Raw genomic sequence first — 14,486 nt, forward strand, 5'->3', positions numbered from 1 at the left:
TTTTGTTAAATTTGTGCTTCTTTGGGTTTTTTTAATCTTTCTGTCAGTCCCGCTCTTTCTCACACTCTCTTCATGCACAAAAGTCAGTGTAAATATTGATCAGTTCTATTAATCTCTATGAAACAATTTAAGTTATTTTCATGTATTATTATTCAGAGGGTATTGAGGATTTGGAATGGTTGACTACCTGAAATATAACGCATATTATACCCACCTCTTTACTCATTAGAGGCTATAAAGTGTATATGTGAGTTCGTTATTTGAGTTCTGCGGCTTCAAACCAGAGCAATTCCAATATATTTTTTGCACTCTTTTTAATTATTGTTTTGGGGAATTGAAATTAAACTGAATTTCAGGAACTGAAAAGAAGTAAAGAGATAATTAGACATAAAAGTTGAAGCACATACTAGTTTTTGTAGTGCTGAGTCTTACCTTAGAATTGCTTCTTTTTTCCCAGAAAGAACAGGTGACAACATGAAGAAGAAATCTTCAAACAAGGAAAAATTACATTTTGTCAGGTATGTGCTTTGAGTACATGATGGTTTTCAAACAGCATGTGTGCACGCCTGGTTTTGTTAAAGCAGGACGTGGAATCAAGAAGAAACCAGAGATGAAAATGTGCCGTACTTAATTAACGTAATTTTTTAGCTCTTGACTCATCCTCCTGTGTGCTGGGATCCTGAGAGTCCAGATGAACTCTGTGTTACACTTTACTTCCTTCCACCCGTGTCAGTTTAGCTGGTCCCCATCACTGATTGCCAATCCCAGTGGCCCAACTGGACATATGATACCTAAAAAGGCTGACTCTGTGGTGACGCCAAGTCTTTGATCTGACAGCCAAGGCAGCTTTGATACGTGCTTATCAGTGAAAACAAGGTTCTTCACTCCTCTCCTGTCTACTCTTCCTCTTCATTTTCTGTTTCATTCCGTTCTGGCACCTTCTCCCCTTGCTTTCTTGTCTTCTCAGTTCTGTGCTTCTCCTCTTCCTTCTTTTCTTACCTTCCTGTGCCCTTTCTTCCGCCATCACCCATACTTCTCTTCTCTCTTATCTCTGCCTCCTTCCGGGCTCTTTTGAACTCGAGTATTCTTTCTTTCCTTCTACTTTTATTGCACTTGTAGACCTGCTCACATCCCCAAGGCCTCTACAGTTCAACACTGGTTTGCACATTCTCACACACACACACACACACACACACACACACACACAGGGATCAAATTTAAGTTGATTATCTACTAAACTAGTAAGTTAAGCTGATGGGCAGAGTTCCTAACTCCATTCCCCACTATGTTACCTAAGTGCATTTCTGTCTGCCCCTCTTAACTCACTCTTTTATCCAATCTTCTTTTATATAAAGTAATCACAGAAAAGATCTAGAAATACTCTGGCCCTTTATTAATCTGTCACTTGTCTGTCTACCCAGCCTCTCTCTCATTGCCCTTATGGAATAATATAATTAAATAAAATTTACATTTTTCTATATATCCACAAAAGCAAATCAAAAACCTTTTTAGGACACATAAAGGTCGGTTCTAATGAGGATTACAGAAACTGGCCAGTCCACCTACACATCACATCGCCTACAATGCAATGTTCTGCAACCTTGGCTGACTGACATTCATATGGATTTTACTTGGACCTGTACCACCCACCTAAGCATTGTTTGTAAAGCTGCTGTTGGTGTTATATTTTCCATGACCTGAATGTAACTTGTGCTGAGAAAGCATTGCAGGGGTGCATGCCTTTTCAGCATCTAATGCAATCACCCTAAAAAGGGCTTAATACATTTTAAACACATCTATTAAAAAGAAAGAAACTAAAGATGAAATCACAATTGAAGTCGGCCATCCACAATCTAGCTGATGATTAAGAGGAGTAGTGTTCTTGCACATAAATATTTTGTGCCTAAGAGTCTTCGGTACCACTTAATTAAATAAAATATCAGAGACCACCACTAGTCCCAATTTATTAGTAAAATTTAAATGCGCCTCAGAAGAAAGAATAGTGTTGAGTTGTTCTTTGTTAAAACCGTTCACAGTCACTCAGTGGTCGTATTTGTAGTTCTGGATTATACCTTCTGAAGTTGCTAATGTCTTTGTATATAATAACTGTGCTAAAATCCACCTTCCTAACTTTTGATAATTTTAGTTAAATAGGCTTGGACCGTCTTACACTTCACCATATCCTTCTGTTTGCTCAAATAATATCAGGTGCCCACTGACACAAGCAGCAGAAAGTCTGCTTTTAAAATAACAATAGTGTATTGTTGTCCTGTATCAGTAGCTTAATGACAGGTCTTCATACTAGCTGAAGAATGGATCTGTCACCACTAAAATGTGCCTCATACATCTACTTTACACTTCCACATAGTAGCAGAAAATCAGCCAGTTATTATGAGTCCTTTGTGTGGTAAACACCCCAAAGACTCTCCAGTGTGTGGCTGGTAAGTTACACATCAAAGCAGCCGAGTGGGAAATACTGTGTTATACTGATAGATGTCAGCTCACAGGTACGGTGTACATTTAGGACATCGTCAGGTCTCAGGAAAAAAGGTTAGGTACAGACTCACATGGTAAATTGTCAGTCTCAGACTCACATGGTAAATTGTCAGGTCTCAGACTCAAATGGATTGTCAGGTTCAGACCACATGGTAAATTGTCAGGTATCAGACTCACATGGAAAATTGTCAGGTCTCAGACTCACATGGTAAATTGTCAGGTATCAGACTCACATGGAAATTGTCAGGTCTCAGACTCACATGGAAAATTGTCAGGTCTCAGACTCACATGGTAAATTGTCAGGTATCAGACTACATGGAAATTGTCAGGTCTCAGACTCATGGAATTGTCAGGTATCAGACTCACATGGTAAATTGTCAGGTATCAGACTCACATGGAAAATTGTCAGGTCTCAGATCACATGGTAAAATTGTCAGGTATCAGACTCACATGGAAATTGTCAGGTCTCAGACTCACATGGAAAATTGTCAGGTCTCAGACTCACATGGAAAATTGTCAGGTCTCAGACTACATGTTTGTCATTCAGACTCCTAAATTGTCAGGTCTCAGACTCACATGGTAAATTGTCAGGTCTCAGACTCACATGGTAAATTGTCAGGTCTCAGACTCACATGGAATTGTCAGGTCTCAGACTCACATGGTAATTGTCAGGTCTCAGACTCACATGTAAATTGTCAGGTCTCAGACTCACATGGAAAATTGTCAGGTCTCAGAAAATCTTCCTGCAGGTGGCGCTGTTGTCATGTCCCATCCAAATTGATTTCCAAATACGTCATCAACGTGTGACAGTGGGAGAGCGCAAGGTCATTGACCTCAGCGGAGTTTTACCGCGGTCCAGGCTCCTAACGACACAAGGTAAGTTTAACTTTTCTCCCTTTTGTTCATATTTTTGACACAGTTGTGTGATATTAAGTTGCGGTAATGTTGTGAAAGTTACCTATCAACAAGGAAATCTAGTTTGTACGAAACCAAATCAGCACTATTCTTGTCTGGCCAATTCGTTCTAGCTAGCGACAGTGGTGGTGAAACGTATTTAAATTTAAACTGTTTAGTAATTGTTTTGTATATGTTTCAGCAAATGGACAAGCTGAAAGCTTACGAGCAGCTGAAAAAAGACCTTGAAAATGGTAATCAAACGCTTTATTAAATGTTTTTGTAATGCTTGCAATTTCCTTTTTAACTGCCAACAACCCTGACAATATCGTGCTTTAATGGTTTAACATTGTTTGGTATTCCTGTTTACTTCTCTTAATTAATATGCATGTTAAAAGACGTATATAGTTTTTACTTTGTGATATTGTCGGAGTGCCCTAGTTTAAAAAAAACTGACAAAAGATGGATTTCTTCATTGCAATTTAAAGTTAGATACTCATGTAGGATTTGGCTCCTACAGTCTAGCTATAACTCCTTACTTTCTAAAATTTTATTTGAAGGCGAGATTACCCAAAAAGGCTTTGATAACAACGTAAAAAGCTCCTGGCAGCAGAAAAATCAGGTAGGTTTTGATACTTTTGAACAACATGTAAAATAATCTCCTTTATAACATGATATGCTTAGCAGGTTATGATTGACTAACCACTTTATTTATAGATGCAATACATTTTGAAAGCAGATCAGTGTGCAGTAGTCTGTGATTGTAGTAGAATTCTATAAAGCACATGTTTCACATCACTGCCCTATTTATATTGCAGATGACACTCCTTCAACAAGTGGCAATGAATTTCTCAGTAAGAAAACCCCAATTATTTTGCTTTAAGATCAGTTGTAATATAGAACTTTCTGCGGATCAGTTTGATTAACTTTCAACTTCATCCATTACAGGTGCAGCAGAGGCCTTTGGTAAAGCCAAGAAACTACTACAGCCTCAAGTAAAGAAAAGGCAATTTCCATTGAATGATAAACGTTTGGACCATGGCAAATCATTATTGAAGGTTAGTTAAAAAGTGAAGCTATGTGTATGACTATCAGCAATATATTAATAATTAACTGTCTAAAAAGGCATATTTTTTCATAAACTTTGCTTTTTCTCCTTGATGCTAGGTCAGAATGGCTCCCATGGAGTGGAAACCAAGAACTCCGAGAAGGTGTGGACGGTACCAGAAGTTAATAATGGACGAAGCTCCACCTCGAATCATCCTGCAAGGCCATGAAACCTATGATGATTTAATTACCATAGCCAAAGAACGCTTCTGGCCAGAGCGTACTGAGGGAGTGAGTTCACTCTTTGTCATTCTGACGGGACCAGGTGGAGTAAGGAGGATTTCCACAAAGAATACAGAACTGTTTCTGATATTACACATCTGTGGAAAAGAACACTATACATCGGGCGAAGACAACTGGGTAATAAAGTGATCAATATTGCTATTAACTACTGTCTAGCACTCGATTTTGTATGGTATGAAATAATTTTACTTTTTGTACAGAGGTCGTGTGTTTGGATGATCAAAGTTCCATCTCAGGTGTGTGCCTGCCCAAACCAAATTGAATATTTTTGATTGTGTGATTGAACATGGTACACCAGGGGTGGACACCGAGGGCCGGTGTCCCTACAGGTTTTACATGTGTCCTTGAACCAACACAGCTGATTTAAATGGCTAAATTATCTCCTCAACATGTCCTGATGTTCTCCAGAGGCCTGGTAACGAACTAATCATGTGATTCAGGTGTGTTGACCCAAGGTGAGATCTAAAACCTGCAGGGACACCGGCCCTCGGGGCCTGGAATTGCCCACCCCTGTGGTACACGGACTATGGTGGGCATTCAGATATATTGCAATTAATGTGTTATTTTACAGATGAAGACCCTGTAACTAAAGTGGGTGGTGATGAAAGTTGCAGTTTAGGTGAATGCCTGGACATCTAACTAAATCATTAAAATTGACTTCTTATTTTGTTTGCATTACATTTCCAACCTTTACACACTTGTTTACTATGCTTGGTCATTGCACATTTGTAATATGCATCTTATTCTGCAGATGAACTTCCTGAAACCCTCATAGGACAAAATGTTGCAGAACAGGTAAAACCATGGCTTCTTTTTGAACAGACCAATTAATTTCTTATCATTGTCATAAATGTGGATATTTTCACAGTGCACCCTGCAAAAAATATATCTTGGCTGAATGTGTTCATAGGATTCCATCCAGAAACATCCAGCTCAGGTGAATTTGAAACAGGGAGAGTCAGAAAGAAAAGCCAGTCCAAGCAAAGGAAGGAGGAAAATGTAGGGTCATCTCTAGGTCCAGGTGGAGCAGTGAGCCAAGACATGTTACCACATGCAGTTATTGAGGCAAAAGAAGCTATGGAGGGAGCTGAAGAGCTATCTGAAGGTGCTGGAAATAGTGAGCTTTTGATAGATTTTGCAGAGTCCTTCAACACAACTCCAAAGTCGCCATCATGTAAGCATTATTTCGCATTTAGGGCTAACATCATATCATCAGACAAAATTGTAAATAAAGGTTTTCATTCTTCACTATTTGGTACTCAAGTTCCTGGAGTAAACCTAGATATTACTAATCCAGCAGTTAATAGAAGAATGTTTAGCAGTAGCTGTATGTTAATGTATGTTACTTTGTGTTTTTATCCCCAAGTGTATCTTCCACGTGTTCCATATGTGGAAGAGGCTTTAATTACATACAGCGAGGACAATCTACTGGGAGAAGGGACATTTGGCAAGGTATATAGAGGTTCTTTTCATGGTACTCCAGCAGCTGTTAAAAGGATCGTGTGTGGCCAACAAGGGATGGAGGACAGCGACATTCATCATGAGATAAATGTTTCACTGTAAGAACTTTGACACACTTATTTTTGTTTCATTTTCAAAATCGATTGTTCCTCAAGCTGTAATGCCTCTATTTTTTTTTTTTATTTTTTATTTTTTTATTAGGAGACTGTCTCACCCCAACATCGTCAGACTAATGGCAGTTGCCCGCACTGAGTCCTGCTTTTTGTTGGCAGCTGAATACATTCATGGCGCAACCCTGCAGCAAGTGCTTCACACAGACAGCTGCTTGGTGAAGGTACCAATACTCATAATTTTATATTGAATACATTTTGTGAATAATCTTAATACCATCATATTAAAACAGAACTTCTTATTGCTGGCATTTCTTTAAATATGTACTTGAAACCATCTTTGCGTACAACATATAAAAAGACTGATTAATTTTTTTCTCTCATGTTTTCAACCATTTAGAATTACAAAAATGATCTTTAATTGCCATATGCCAGAAAAGTATGAACTTAGTAAAATAATAATCTTAACTTTCTAATAATAAGCTTCTTTACTATTTTGGTAGAATTGCTTTTTTTTACATGGATGAGTTCAGACATTTTAGGTTTTCTTCTACAATATTCTTACAATATTTTTCAGGGATTTTGGTCCAGTCCTCCAGACAGGACTGGTGTAACTGAGTCAGATTTGTTGGCCACCTTGCTCACACACACCATTCACCTCTGCTTACAGTTTCACAAGAGGACTGCAATCAGGGATTTTTGATGGACACTTCCAAACATTGACTTTGTTGGTCTTAGGTCCCATTATATATTGTCTTGATAGCTTGAAGGGGATGATGCCGGTTTCATATCACTGGACTTATCCATGGCAGTAGAGTACATCCATGCACAGAGAATCATTCACCAGGATATAAAGCCAGCAAATGTCATGGTAAGTGTTGCAAAAAGCAGTTTCACCACAGTTCGTGTATTCGTCAGGCTTCCAGAAAAAACACCGGGACTCAGAGTAGTCAATTAACAATATTTTTATTAATACACACTTATTGATTATAGCTTATAGAAGGGAGATGTACAGAACCCCGGACTTCCTCTGCAGATCTCAACTCCTTTGTCCGTTACATGCAGTTTTGTATAAGTGACCCCCCTTCTAACCCCTCTACGAGGTGCCATAAAACTAATCACCATGTTTACATGTTTGTGTGTGTGCGAGCACGTGAATGCCTACATGTGCGCGCTCCCACGTACCTATGTGAGTGTTCGTGAGTGACTATGTGCGCATACCTGTGTATACACACAGGTATGCGCACATACACTCACTCATGCACGTGAGTGAGTGTGCATGTGGGTGTGGGTGCGTAAAGTAAAGCACTGCAGGTGTGTGTCTCAATGTAGTGACTTCCCGGATGTCATAAAAACCCATCTCCGTTCCAGACCACCGTTATCAAGTCACAAATGTTGAAACCCCCTCCTAAGTATACCCTGAGGAATTTCCACTTAACATCAACTCCTCTTTGTCTTAGTTTCACAGCTCAAATGGGGGAGGGCCTCATAAAATCTACTTCTAAGTTCATGACACAATCAGGCCTTTATTACATTGAGGGCAGTGTCAGTGTCTTTACAATAATTCTACATTCTAAGTTAACATATTTCTAAACTCTAAAAAACTAAACATTCCTACATGTCTAAGCTCTAAAATAAGCTAAACATTTCTACATAAGCCATACTGAATTTTTCTTTATTGAACTTTATTCTCTTCAGTCTATTAAACACTACATTTCAACGAGGAACTGTTCTGGTATATTCATATAAAGGACTTTTTTTTAAGTAGGAAGCCTTACATTGTTTCTTTAATATGTTGGTTGTTGCACACCTACAAAATTCCCAAACATGTTGTAATAAGTTTAGGCTTTACAAACTGAATTTTTCTATTGTTCTATTAGTCTGTACCACTTTCTTAAGTGGAATGGGGATAAAAAAAAGAACAGGACTATAAAACCGTGTTTGATCATTATCCAATCTGTTAATTTCAATGTTAGGTATAATAAACAATCTCAGAATAAATCTGCAGTGGTTGGGTGATCTGGGTGCTAAAAGCTTTGAGGGGTTTTTTTTTTTCAATTATGAGCTGTGGTCTTTGGAATGACAGTTTTGATAACATTTGTGAGATTTAAGACAACCTGATAAGTTCTCGTGTGTACACCTTATAGGTTCACCACCCTTCTAAGAAGGCAGTCCTGACAGACTGGGGCATGGCAAACATAAGAGACACTGTGATGCTTCGTCAAGGGAGTAAGTTCACTGCCCAGGTTATTGGTCCAGCTGGTGGCACATATCTTTACATGGCTCCTGAATGCATACTGATGTTTGAAGAGGCCTCGTTCCAGACAGACATGTGGTCCCTCGGAGCCACATATCTGGAGATCCTGACGGGGTCCGCTCCGTGGACTGTTAAAAACAAAGAGAACTGGCTGCACTAATGGCCACCAAAACCCACCACATGCCCTATCACATCTCAGTGACAAACACAGTTTTCTTGGTGGTTTGGTGAGCTATGACCCAGACTCAAGGCCTTCCGCATCTGATGTTGTTAAGTTTCTCAAGTCAGGCCTTGATCTTACAAGCCGATATGGCTACAAGTGGTAATGTTGCTACAGTCTGCAGTTCAAAAGTCTTTCAATGTTAATTATGTTATACATTAGGGTTAACAAAAGTTGTGTTAAATGAAACACTGAATCATTATGAAAGATGGCACCTTGTCAATTGTTTTTCAACATTTTATTGTACATTTTGTTGGTCAGACAGTTTTCAAATTACCTGTTGATTGTAAACAAGGATAAATAAATGTTAACAAACAATGTTGTATGATTTTATTGGTCATTGGAAATGTTTACTGGTGCACCTTCTATCCTCTGTCTCTTCAGAAAGATGTATATGTCATTTGCCTCTGCAAACGTAGAAGGTGTAGGAACTGCATTTCTGTTCATGGCAGTTGTCAGCTCTTGGACTAGCATGAGGTATGCAGCAAGGCAACCATCAGGTGTGCAGGGAAATTGGCTGTTTTCTAAAATGTTCTGGCACATGTCTCTGAATTCCTGGTTTGCTACCAGTGAAGGCTCTTCCACCTCACAGATTAATTGCTTGGCGTAGTCTAAAAGGTCTGGGTCAACTATGTGCAGCACATTGCCATATCCTGCGAATGAAAGACAATATTGAAAAGATGTTCACTTTGGAATGTTAAAAATAAATGAATAATCATAAAGCTGTTCTACAACCTGTATAATAAGCAGTCAGTTTTTACAGATGTTATTGCAGAAACTGAAAGATGTAAATATCACTCAAACATTTTGATTAATTTTTAGTTAAAGGTGCCAATATGAAGCCATATTTGTATTGACAGTAGAAATTCAGAAATCTCAGATTGTACCAGAAGTAAGCTTCTTAGGAAGACAAATAAAAGAAAGCACATTATAACAGTTTTACGCTCATTACACTGGATTCCAGTATATTTTAGAAAAATCATTTTAAAATTTTAGTAATGACTTTCAAAGCTCCGAATCGTGAAGCTCCTGCCTACATTTCTGATCTTATAGAACCCCACACTCCCTCTCCCAGCCTGTGATCATCTAATCAATGGCTGTTAGTAGTCCCACCAGAAGACCAGAGGCAATAGATCTTGCAGAACGGTGGCTCCCAGGTCATGAAATGCTCTGCCCTAAATCATTATGTTTCCTTGATTGTATTTATTCTGTATGTTCGATTGTGCTGTTATATGTCTGTTTTACATAATTGTGAAGCCACTTTGTGGTTTTTATCCTGTGAAGAGTGCTATATTAAAGTAAAAGTAAACTAATGAAAGTTAAAAGAAAAAAAACCCCACAGACTTTCAAATGACATACCAGGAGGTGGTGAGGTAAACAGAAGGTCGGGTTTCCCAAATGGACCTGGTGCATTGCGTTGCTTGCGGATGTCATGGGTGTTCCAAACTGTTTGCTCCGTTTTTAAGTCTCTTTGAAGCAGTGGCAAGTGTGAGTACTGCAAGCAGTTGCTATGAAAAGGATAATTAAAAAGTTAATATGTTCATCTGCTTCTTTGAGGAAGAATATGTAAAAGCTAATTTTTAATCAGTACTCAAAAACAAAGGCATTCCTAGACCACATACTTTCATACTGCTGCTTGATCATTTTTCATGTCTAAAAATATTGACTTACATGTGCACAGGATTGTCCAGTTCAAGGATCCCAGACTCCATCATGGCCTAAGCATGTGGTTTTGAAAAAGACATAAGTTGTGAAGGTGAGCATTTCATCAGTGAAAAGGTACAGATGTAAAAAAAAAAAAAAAATTCCAGCATAGTGTTTTCAGATAAACTAATCCATCGTATGTTTAGCGCAATTTTGATGGCTAGTCTTTGTTATTAGGTTTTACAGGTGAAAGATTTGCTTTACCTCAAATGTTGTCAGCCATTTCTTAATCCATGTCCGCTTTAAAATACTGTTAAAACATTCAGCTCTCTAAACAACATAAACATGACATTATCAGTTTTGTTGTCAGGTTGTTACTTTAGAAATAGTCATTTACCAGCTTAAAGACATACCTGGTTGTGCACTGATGTCCCCATTCTGAAGCACCTCCATGCCTGATTCCCAAGATCTCGCATGTGAAATGCCATCTGCATTTGACCCACAACAAGGTTCTCCTTTCCTCTGTCCCCCCGAATCATTTGAGGACAGCCTAAAGACACAAACTGAAGATAATTAGTGAATGATGAAAAAATAAATTTATAACCAAAATGTAATCTTTTTTTAACCCCCCTTTTTTAAGTATATTGCATACCACCCTGTTCTTGAACAGCCTCAAAGAAGTATCTGGCCACAAAGTTTTGTTTGCGGTTGGATGTGCCCACCTTTAGCCATAGAACCTTCCTGGAAAATCTGAAAAGAGAGAAATTGAAAAGCGGCCACTCGTACATATGATTTAATCATGTTTTGGCAATATGTTTGGTTTTTGTTACATTCCCCAAGAGTATTCTGGTTTTCCATTGTATTCTGTCTAGGCGTTTCTGGTTCCTCCGGCCATTTTGACTGCCATAGTTATGTAGGCTTACATGCCTTTGGAATTGAATGTGACCCTTGACTGTGTTCAGACTGATGCGAGGAGAGAGCTGCCTTTTGTTTTGTATTCTCCTGTTTATTGTGTTGGTTAGGTAGGTTATCGTAAATTGTACATTTTATTTTCTTTGGAGTTAAATTCTGTTTACTTTATATCAGGGATGTTTTATTTGTTGTGTTGTTCTTGGCCCTCCCTGAAATAACTGCCAGTCTGAAATGGACTAGCAGGAAATAAACCTTTTAAAAAATGCCATCTTGAATCCTCCTTCACTATTCATACTTTATCTTGGTCCCTTAGACCAGGCTTGGCCCATTCCAGACCTCGAGGGCCAATGTCCTGCATGTTTTAGATCACACCCTGGGTAAACACACTTGAATAAAATGATTAGTTCATTACCAGGCCTCTGGAGAACTACAAAACATGTTGTGAGGGTAATTTAGCCATTTGAATCAGCTGTGGATCAAGGACACATCTAAAACCTGCAGGACACCGGCACCTCGAGGCCTGGAGTTGCCCATCCCTGCCCTAGACTACTCAGGAGAGATAACACCTCAGTTTACCTCACATCCTTATCTTGAAGCAACTTTGTACTATATCTGAATATAATCAATTAAGTAGCGAATGCCATATTCAGACCTACCCATCAATCCCCAAATGTATCCACATTCCAAAGAACTTCAGTTTATCATTGCCTATATGAAACAACAAATAAAAATTACAATTTGTTTCGACAGAAGTAACATCAAAACATGACAGGAAGGTTAATTGAAAAGATAAAATAAATACCATCAATGTGCCAGGTGTCATTTGGACCACGGCTGATGTAATTCCGACGGGGAATTTTCTTCTTTCCAGGAGATCTCCTCTGAAGACCACTTGCATCCATATCCCTCATTATATTAGCAACATCGTCTCTACAGTAACAATAGATTTTACTCTGAGCTCAACAGTAAAACAAGAGAATACTTGATTATATTGAGTACACACTATGGAAACCAACCTGTAACAAGGCCGCACTCCTCTGACATCCCTTACCCGCTTTACCATTGCCCTGATTCCTTGTTCAGGAGACCACTGTTTCATCTCACTCTAAAAAACAAACAAACAATTAATTGAATGGGCTTTTTTAAATAACTACAGAAAATAACATTTATTGTTTCAACAATAGCTCCTAACACAGACTTCAGGAAAATATGTATTTTTTGCACTGATGTTTTAACACTTACCTCCACTGCTTTGTGGATTTCAGTAAAAGGTCGTTGGGGGCATCTTCGCTTCAACCCTAGAAGTTTTAAAACTCGTCTCAGATGCCTCTCACTGTTAAAAGACAACACAGACTTGCATTATATTAAAGGACAACTGCATGTTTTGTAATTTTAGAGAGTTGTCATGGAAACTGTTGAAATGCAGACTTACCTTATTTTATGCCCATATGAATTGAGTACACAGCTGATTTCCTTTTGTTTTAAGCCTTTGTTGAACAATGTTATTATCATCGTATCTTGAAAGGTTAAGTGTAACAAAAATAGTCTAATTGATCACCCACCTCTTACACTGAACATAAGTAATTAACCAGTAAATTACTAAATCTTTTTAGGTGGCAATTATACTAAAAGCAGCGTCTATTCAGTGCCCACAAATAAAATATGTGTAGCAAAAAATACACTTCTTTAATATGAAAGAGGTGAACAGTAGTTAATAAATAAGTTGTACTTTCGTCATTTATTTTTAATGCTCTTTAAAAAAAAAGAAAAAAGTATTTTTGGTACAGTCATAAGAAACAGCCAGAGTCGGATACTCCTTTCATCATCGTCGGATGACATTGCAGAAAAGTCTAAAAACAACAACAGAAAAATACATATCAGGATCACAAAATATCTCAACAGTAGCAATATAGAAAAGAGAAAACAGCGAGAGAAAGGATGCAGGCTGCTCGTAAGCTTTCAGCTTGTCCATTTGCTGAAACATATACAAAACAATTACTAAACAGTTTAAATTTAAATCACGTTTCACCACCACTGTCGCTAGCTAGAACGAATTGGCCAGACAAGAATAGTGCTGATTTGGTTTCGTACAAAACTAGATTTCCTTCTTTGATAGGTAACTTTCACAACATTACCGCAACTTAATATCACACAACTGTGTCAAAAATATGAACAAAAGGGAGAAAAAGTTAAACTTACCTTGTGTCGTTAGGAGCCTGGACCGCGGTAAAACTCCGCTGAGGTCAATGACCTTGCGCTCTCCCACTGTCACACGTTGATGACGTATTTGGAAATCAATTTGGATGGGACATGACAACAGCGCCACCTGCAGGAAGATTTTCTGAGACCTGACAATTTTCCATGTGAGTCTGATACCTGACAATTTACCATGTGAGTCTGAGACCTGACAATTTTCCATGTGAGTCTGAGACCTGACAATTTACCATGTGAGTCTGAGACCTGACAATTTACCATGTGAGTCTGAGACCTGACAATTTACCATGTGAGTCTGAGACCTGACAATTTACCATGTGAGTCTGAGACCTGACAATTTTCCATGTGAGTCTGATACCTGACAATTTACCATGTGAGTCTGAGACCTGACAATTTTCCATGTGAGTCTGAGACCTGACAATTTTCCATGTGAGTCTGATACCTGACAATTTACCATGTGAGTCTGAGACCTGACAATTTTCCATGTGAGTCTGAGACCTGACAATTTACCATGTGAGTCTGAGACCTGACAATTTTCCATGTGAGTCTGATACCTGACAATTTTCCATGTGAGTCTGAGACCTGACAATTTTCCATGTGAGTCTGATACCTGACAATTTTCCATGTGAGTCTGAGACCTGACAATTTACCATGTGAGTCTGAGACCTGACAATTTACCATGTGAGTCTGAGACCTGACAATTTTCCATGTGAGTCTGAGACCTGACAATTTACCATGTGAGTCTGAGACCTGACAATTTACCATGTGAGTCTGAGACCTGACAATTTTCCATGTGAGTCTGAGACCTGACAATTTTCCATGTGAGTCTGAGACCTGACAATTTACCATGTGAGTCTGAGACCTGACAATTTACCATGTGAGTCTGAGACCTGACAATTTTCCATGTGAGTCTGAGACCTGACAATTT

At 38.6% G+C, this 14,486-nt stretch overlaps 2 protein-coding genes across 10 annotated transcripts; one reads left to right on the forward strand and one right to left on the reverse strand.

Annotated features, from left to right (window-relative positions):
- The first annotated feature begins 3,189 nt into the window (after positions 1-3,189).
- LOC109204840 (mitogen-activated protein kinase kinase kinase 2-like) lies at positions 3,190-9,106 on the forward strand. Of its 9 annotated transcripts, none has more exons than XR_003213537.1 (12): positions 3,190-3,372; positions 3,593-3,644; positions 3,951-4,012; positions 4,209-4,244; positions 4,339-4,448; positions 4,558-4,976; positions 5,312-5,359; positions 5,492-5,535; positions 6,107-6,299; positions 6,403-6,535; positions 6,982-7,182; positions 8,459-8,984. XR_003213537.1 is itself a non-coding variant. In XM_019366903.2 (10 exons), the coding sequence occupies exons 7-10, from the start codon at positions 6,259-6,261 to the stop codon at positions 8,726-8,728; spliced, it is 552 nt and encodes a 183-aa protein (XP_019222448.1). In that variant the 5' UTR covers positions 4,084-4,244; positions 4,339-4,448; positions 4,558-4,857; positions 4,941-4,976; positions 5,312-5,359; positions 5,492-5,535; positions 6,107-6,258; the 3' UTR covers positions 8,729-9,106. The 9 variants fall into 9 exon arrangements, 2 of the variants coding, with proteins under 2 accessions (XP_019222448.1, XP_019222446.1); XR_003213536.1 differs by having other exon boundaries at positions 4,558-4,857; positions 4,941-4,976; positions 5,312-5,535; XR_003213540.1 differs by lacking the exon at positions 5,312-5,359 and having other exon boundaries at positions 4,558-4,857; positions 4,941-4,976.
- LOC106097077 (uncharacterized) lies at positions 8,860-13,778 on the reverse strand. Its single transcript, XM_019366900.2, has 13 exons — positions 13,544-13,778; positions 13,159-13,194; positions 12,777-12,861; positions 12,587-12,677; positions 12,361-12,449; positions 12,147-12,274; positions 12,001-12,052; positions 11,085-11,182; positions 10,846-10,982; positions 10,697-10,762; positions 10,460-10,506; positions 10,148-10,296; positions 8,860-9,441 (listed from the first exon to the last, which is right to left on the reverse strand). Exons 1-13 carry the CDS (start codon positions 13,761-13,763, stop codon positions 9,119-9,121), a joined length of 1,521 nt encoding a protein of 506 aa, XP_019222445.2. The 5' UTR covers positions 13,764-13,778; the 3' UTR covers positions 8,860-9,118.
- Between the last annotated feature and the right edge of the window lie 708 nt (positions 13,779-14,486).

Source organism: Oreochromis niloticus, linkage group LG13 (genome assembly GCF_001858045.2).
Source record: "Oreochromis niloticus isolate F11D_XX linkage group LG13, O_niloticus_UMD_NMBU, whole genome shotgun sequence".
In the NCBI taxonomy this organism is placed as follows: domain Eukaryota; kingdom Metazoa; phylum Chordata; class Actinopteri; order Cichliformes; family Cichlidae; genus Oreochromis; species Oreochromis niloticus.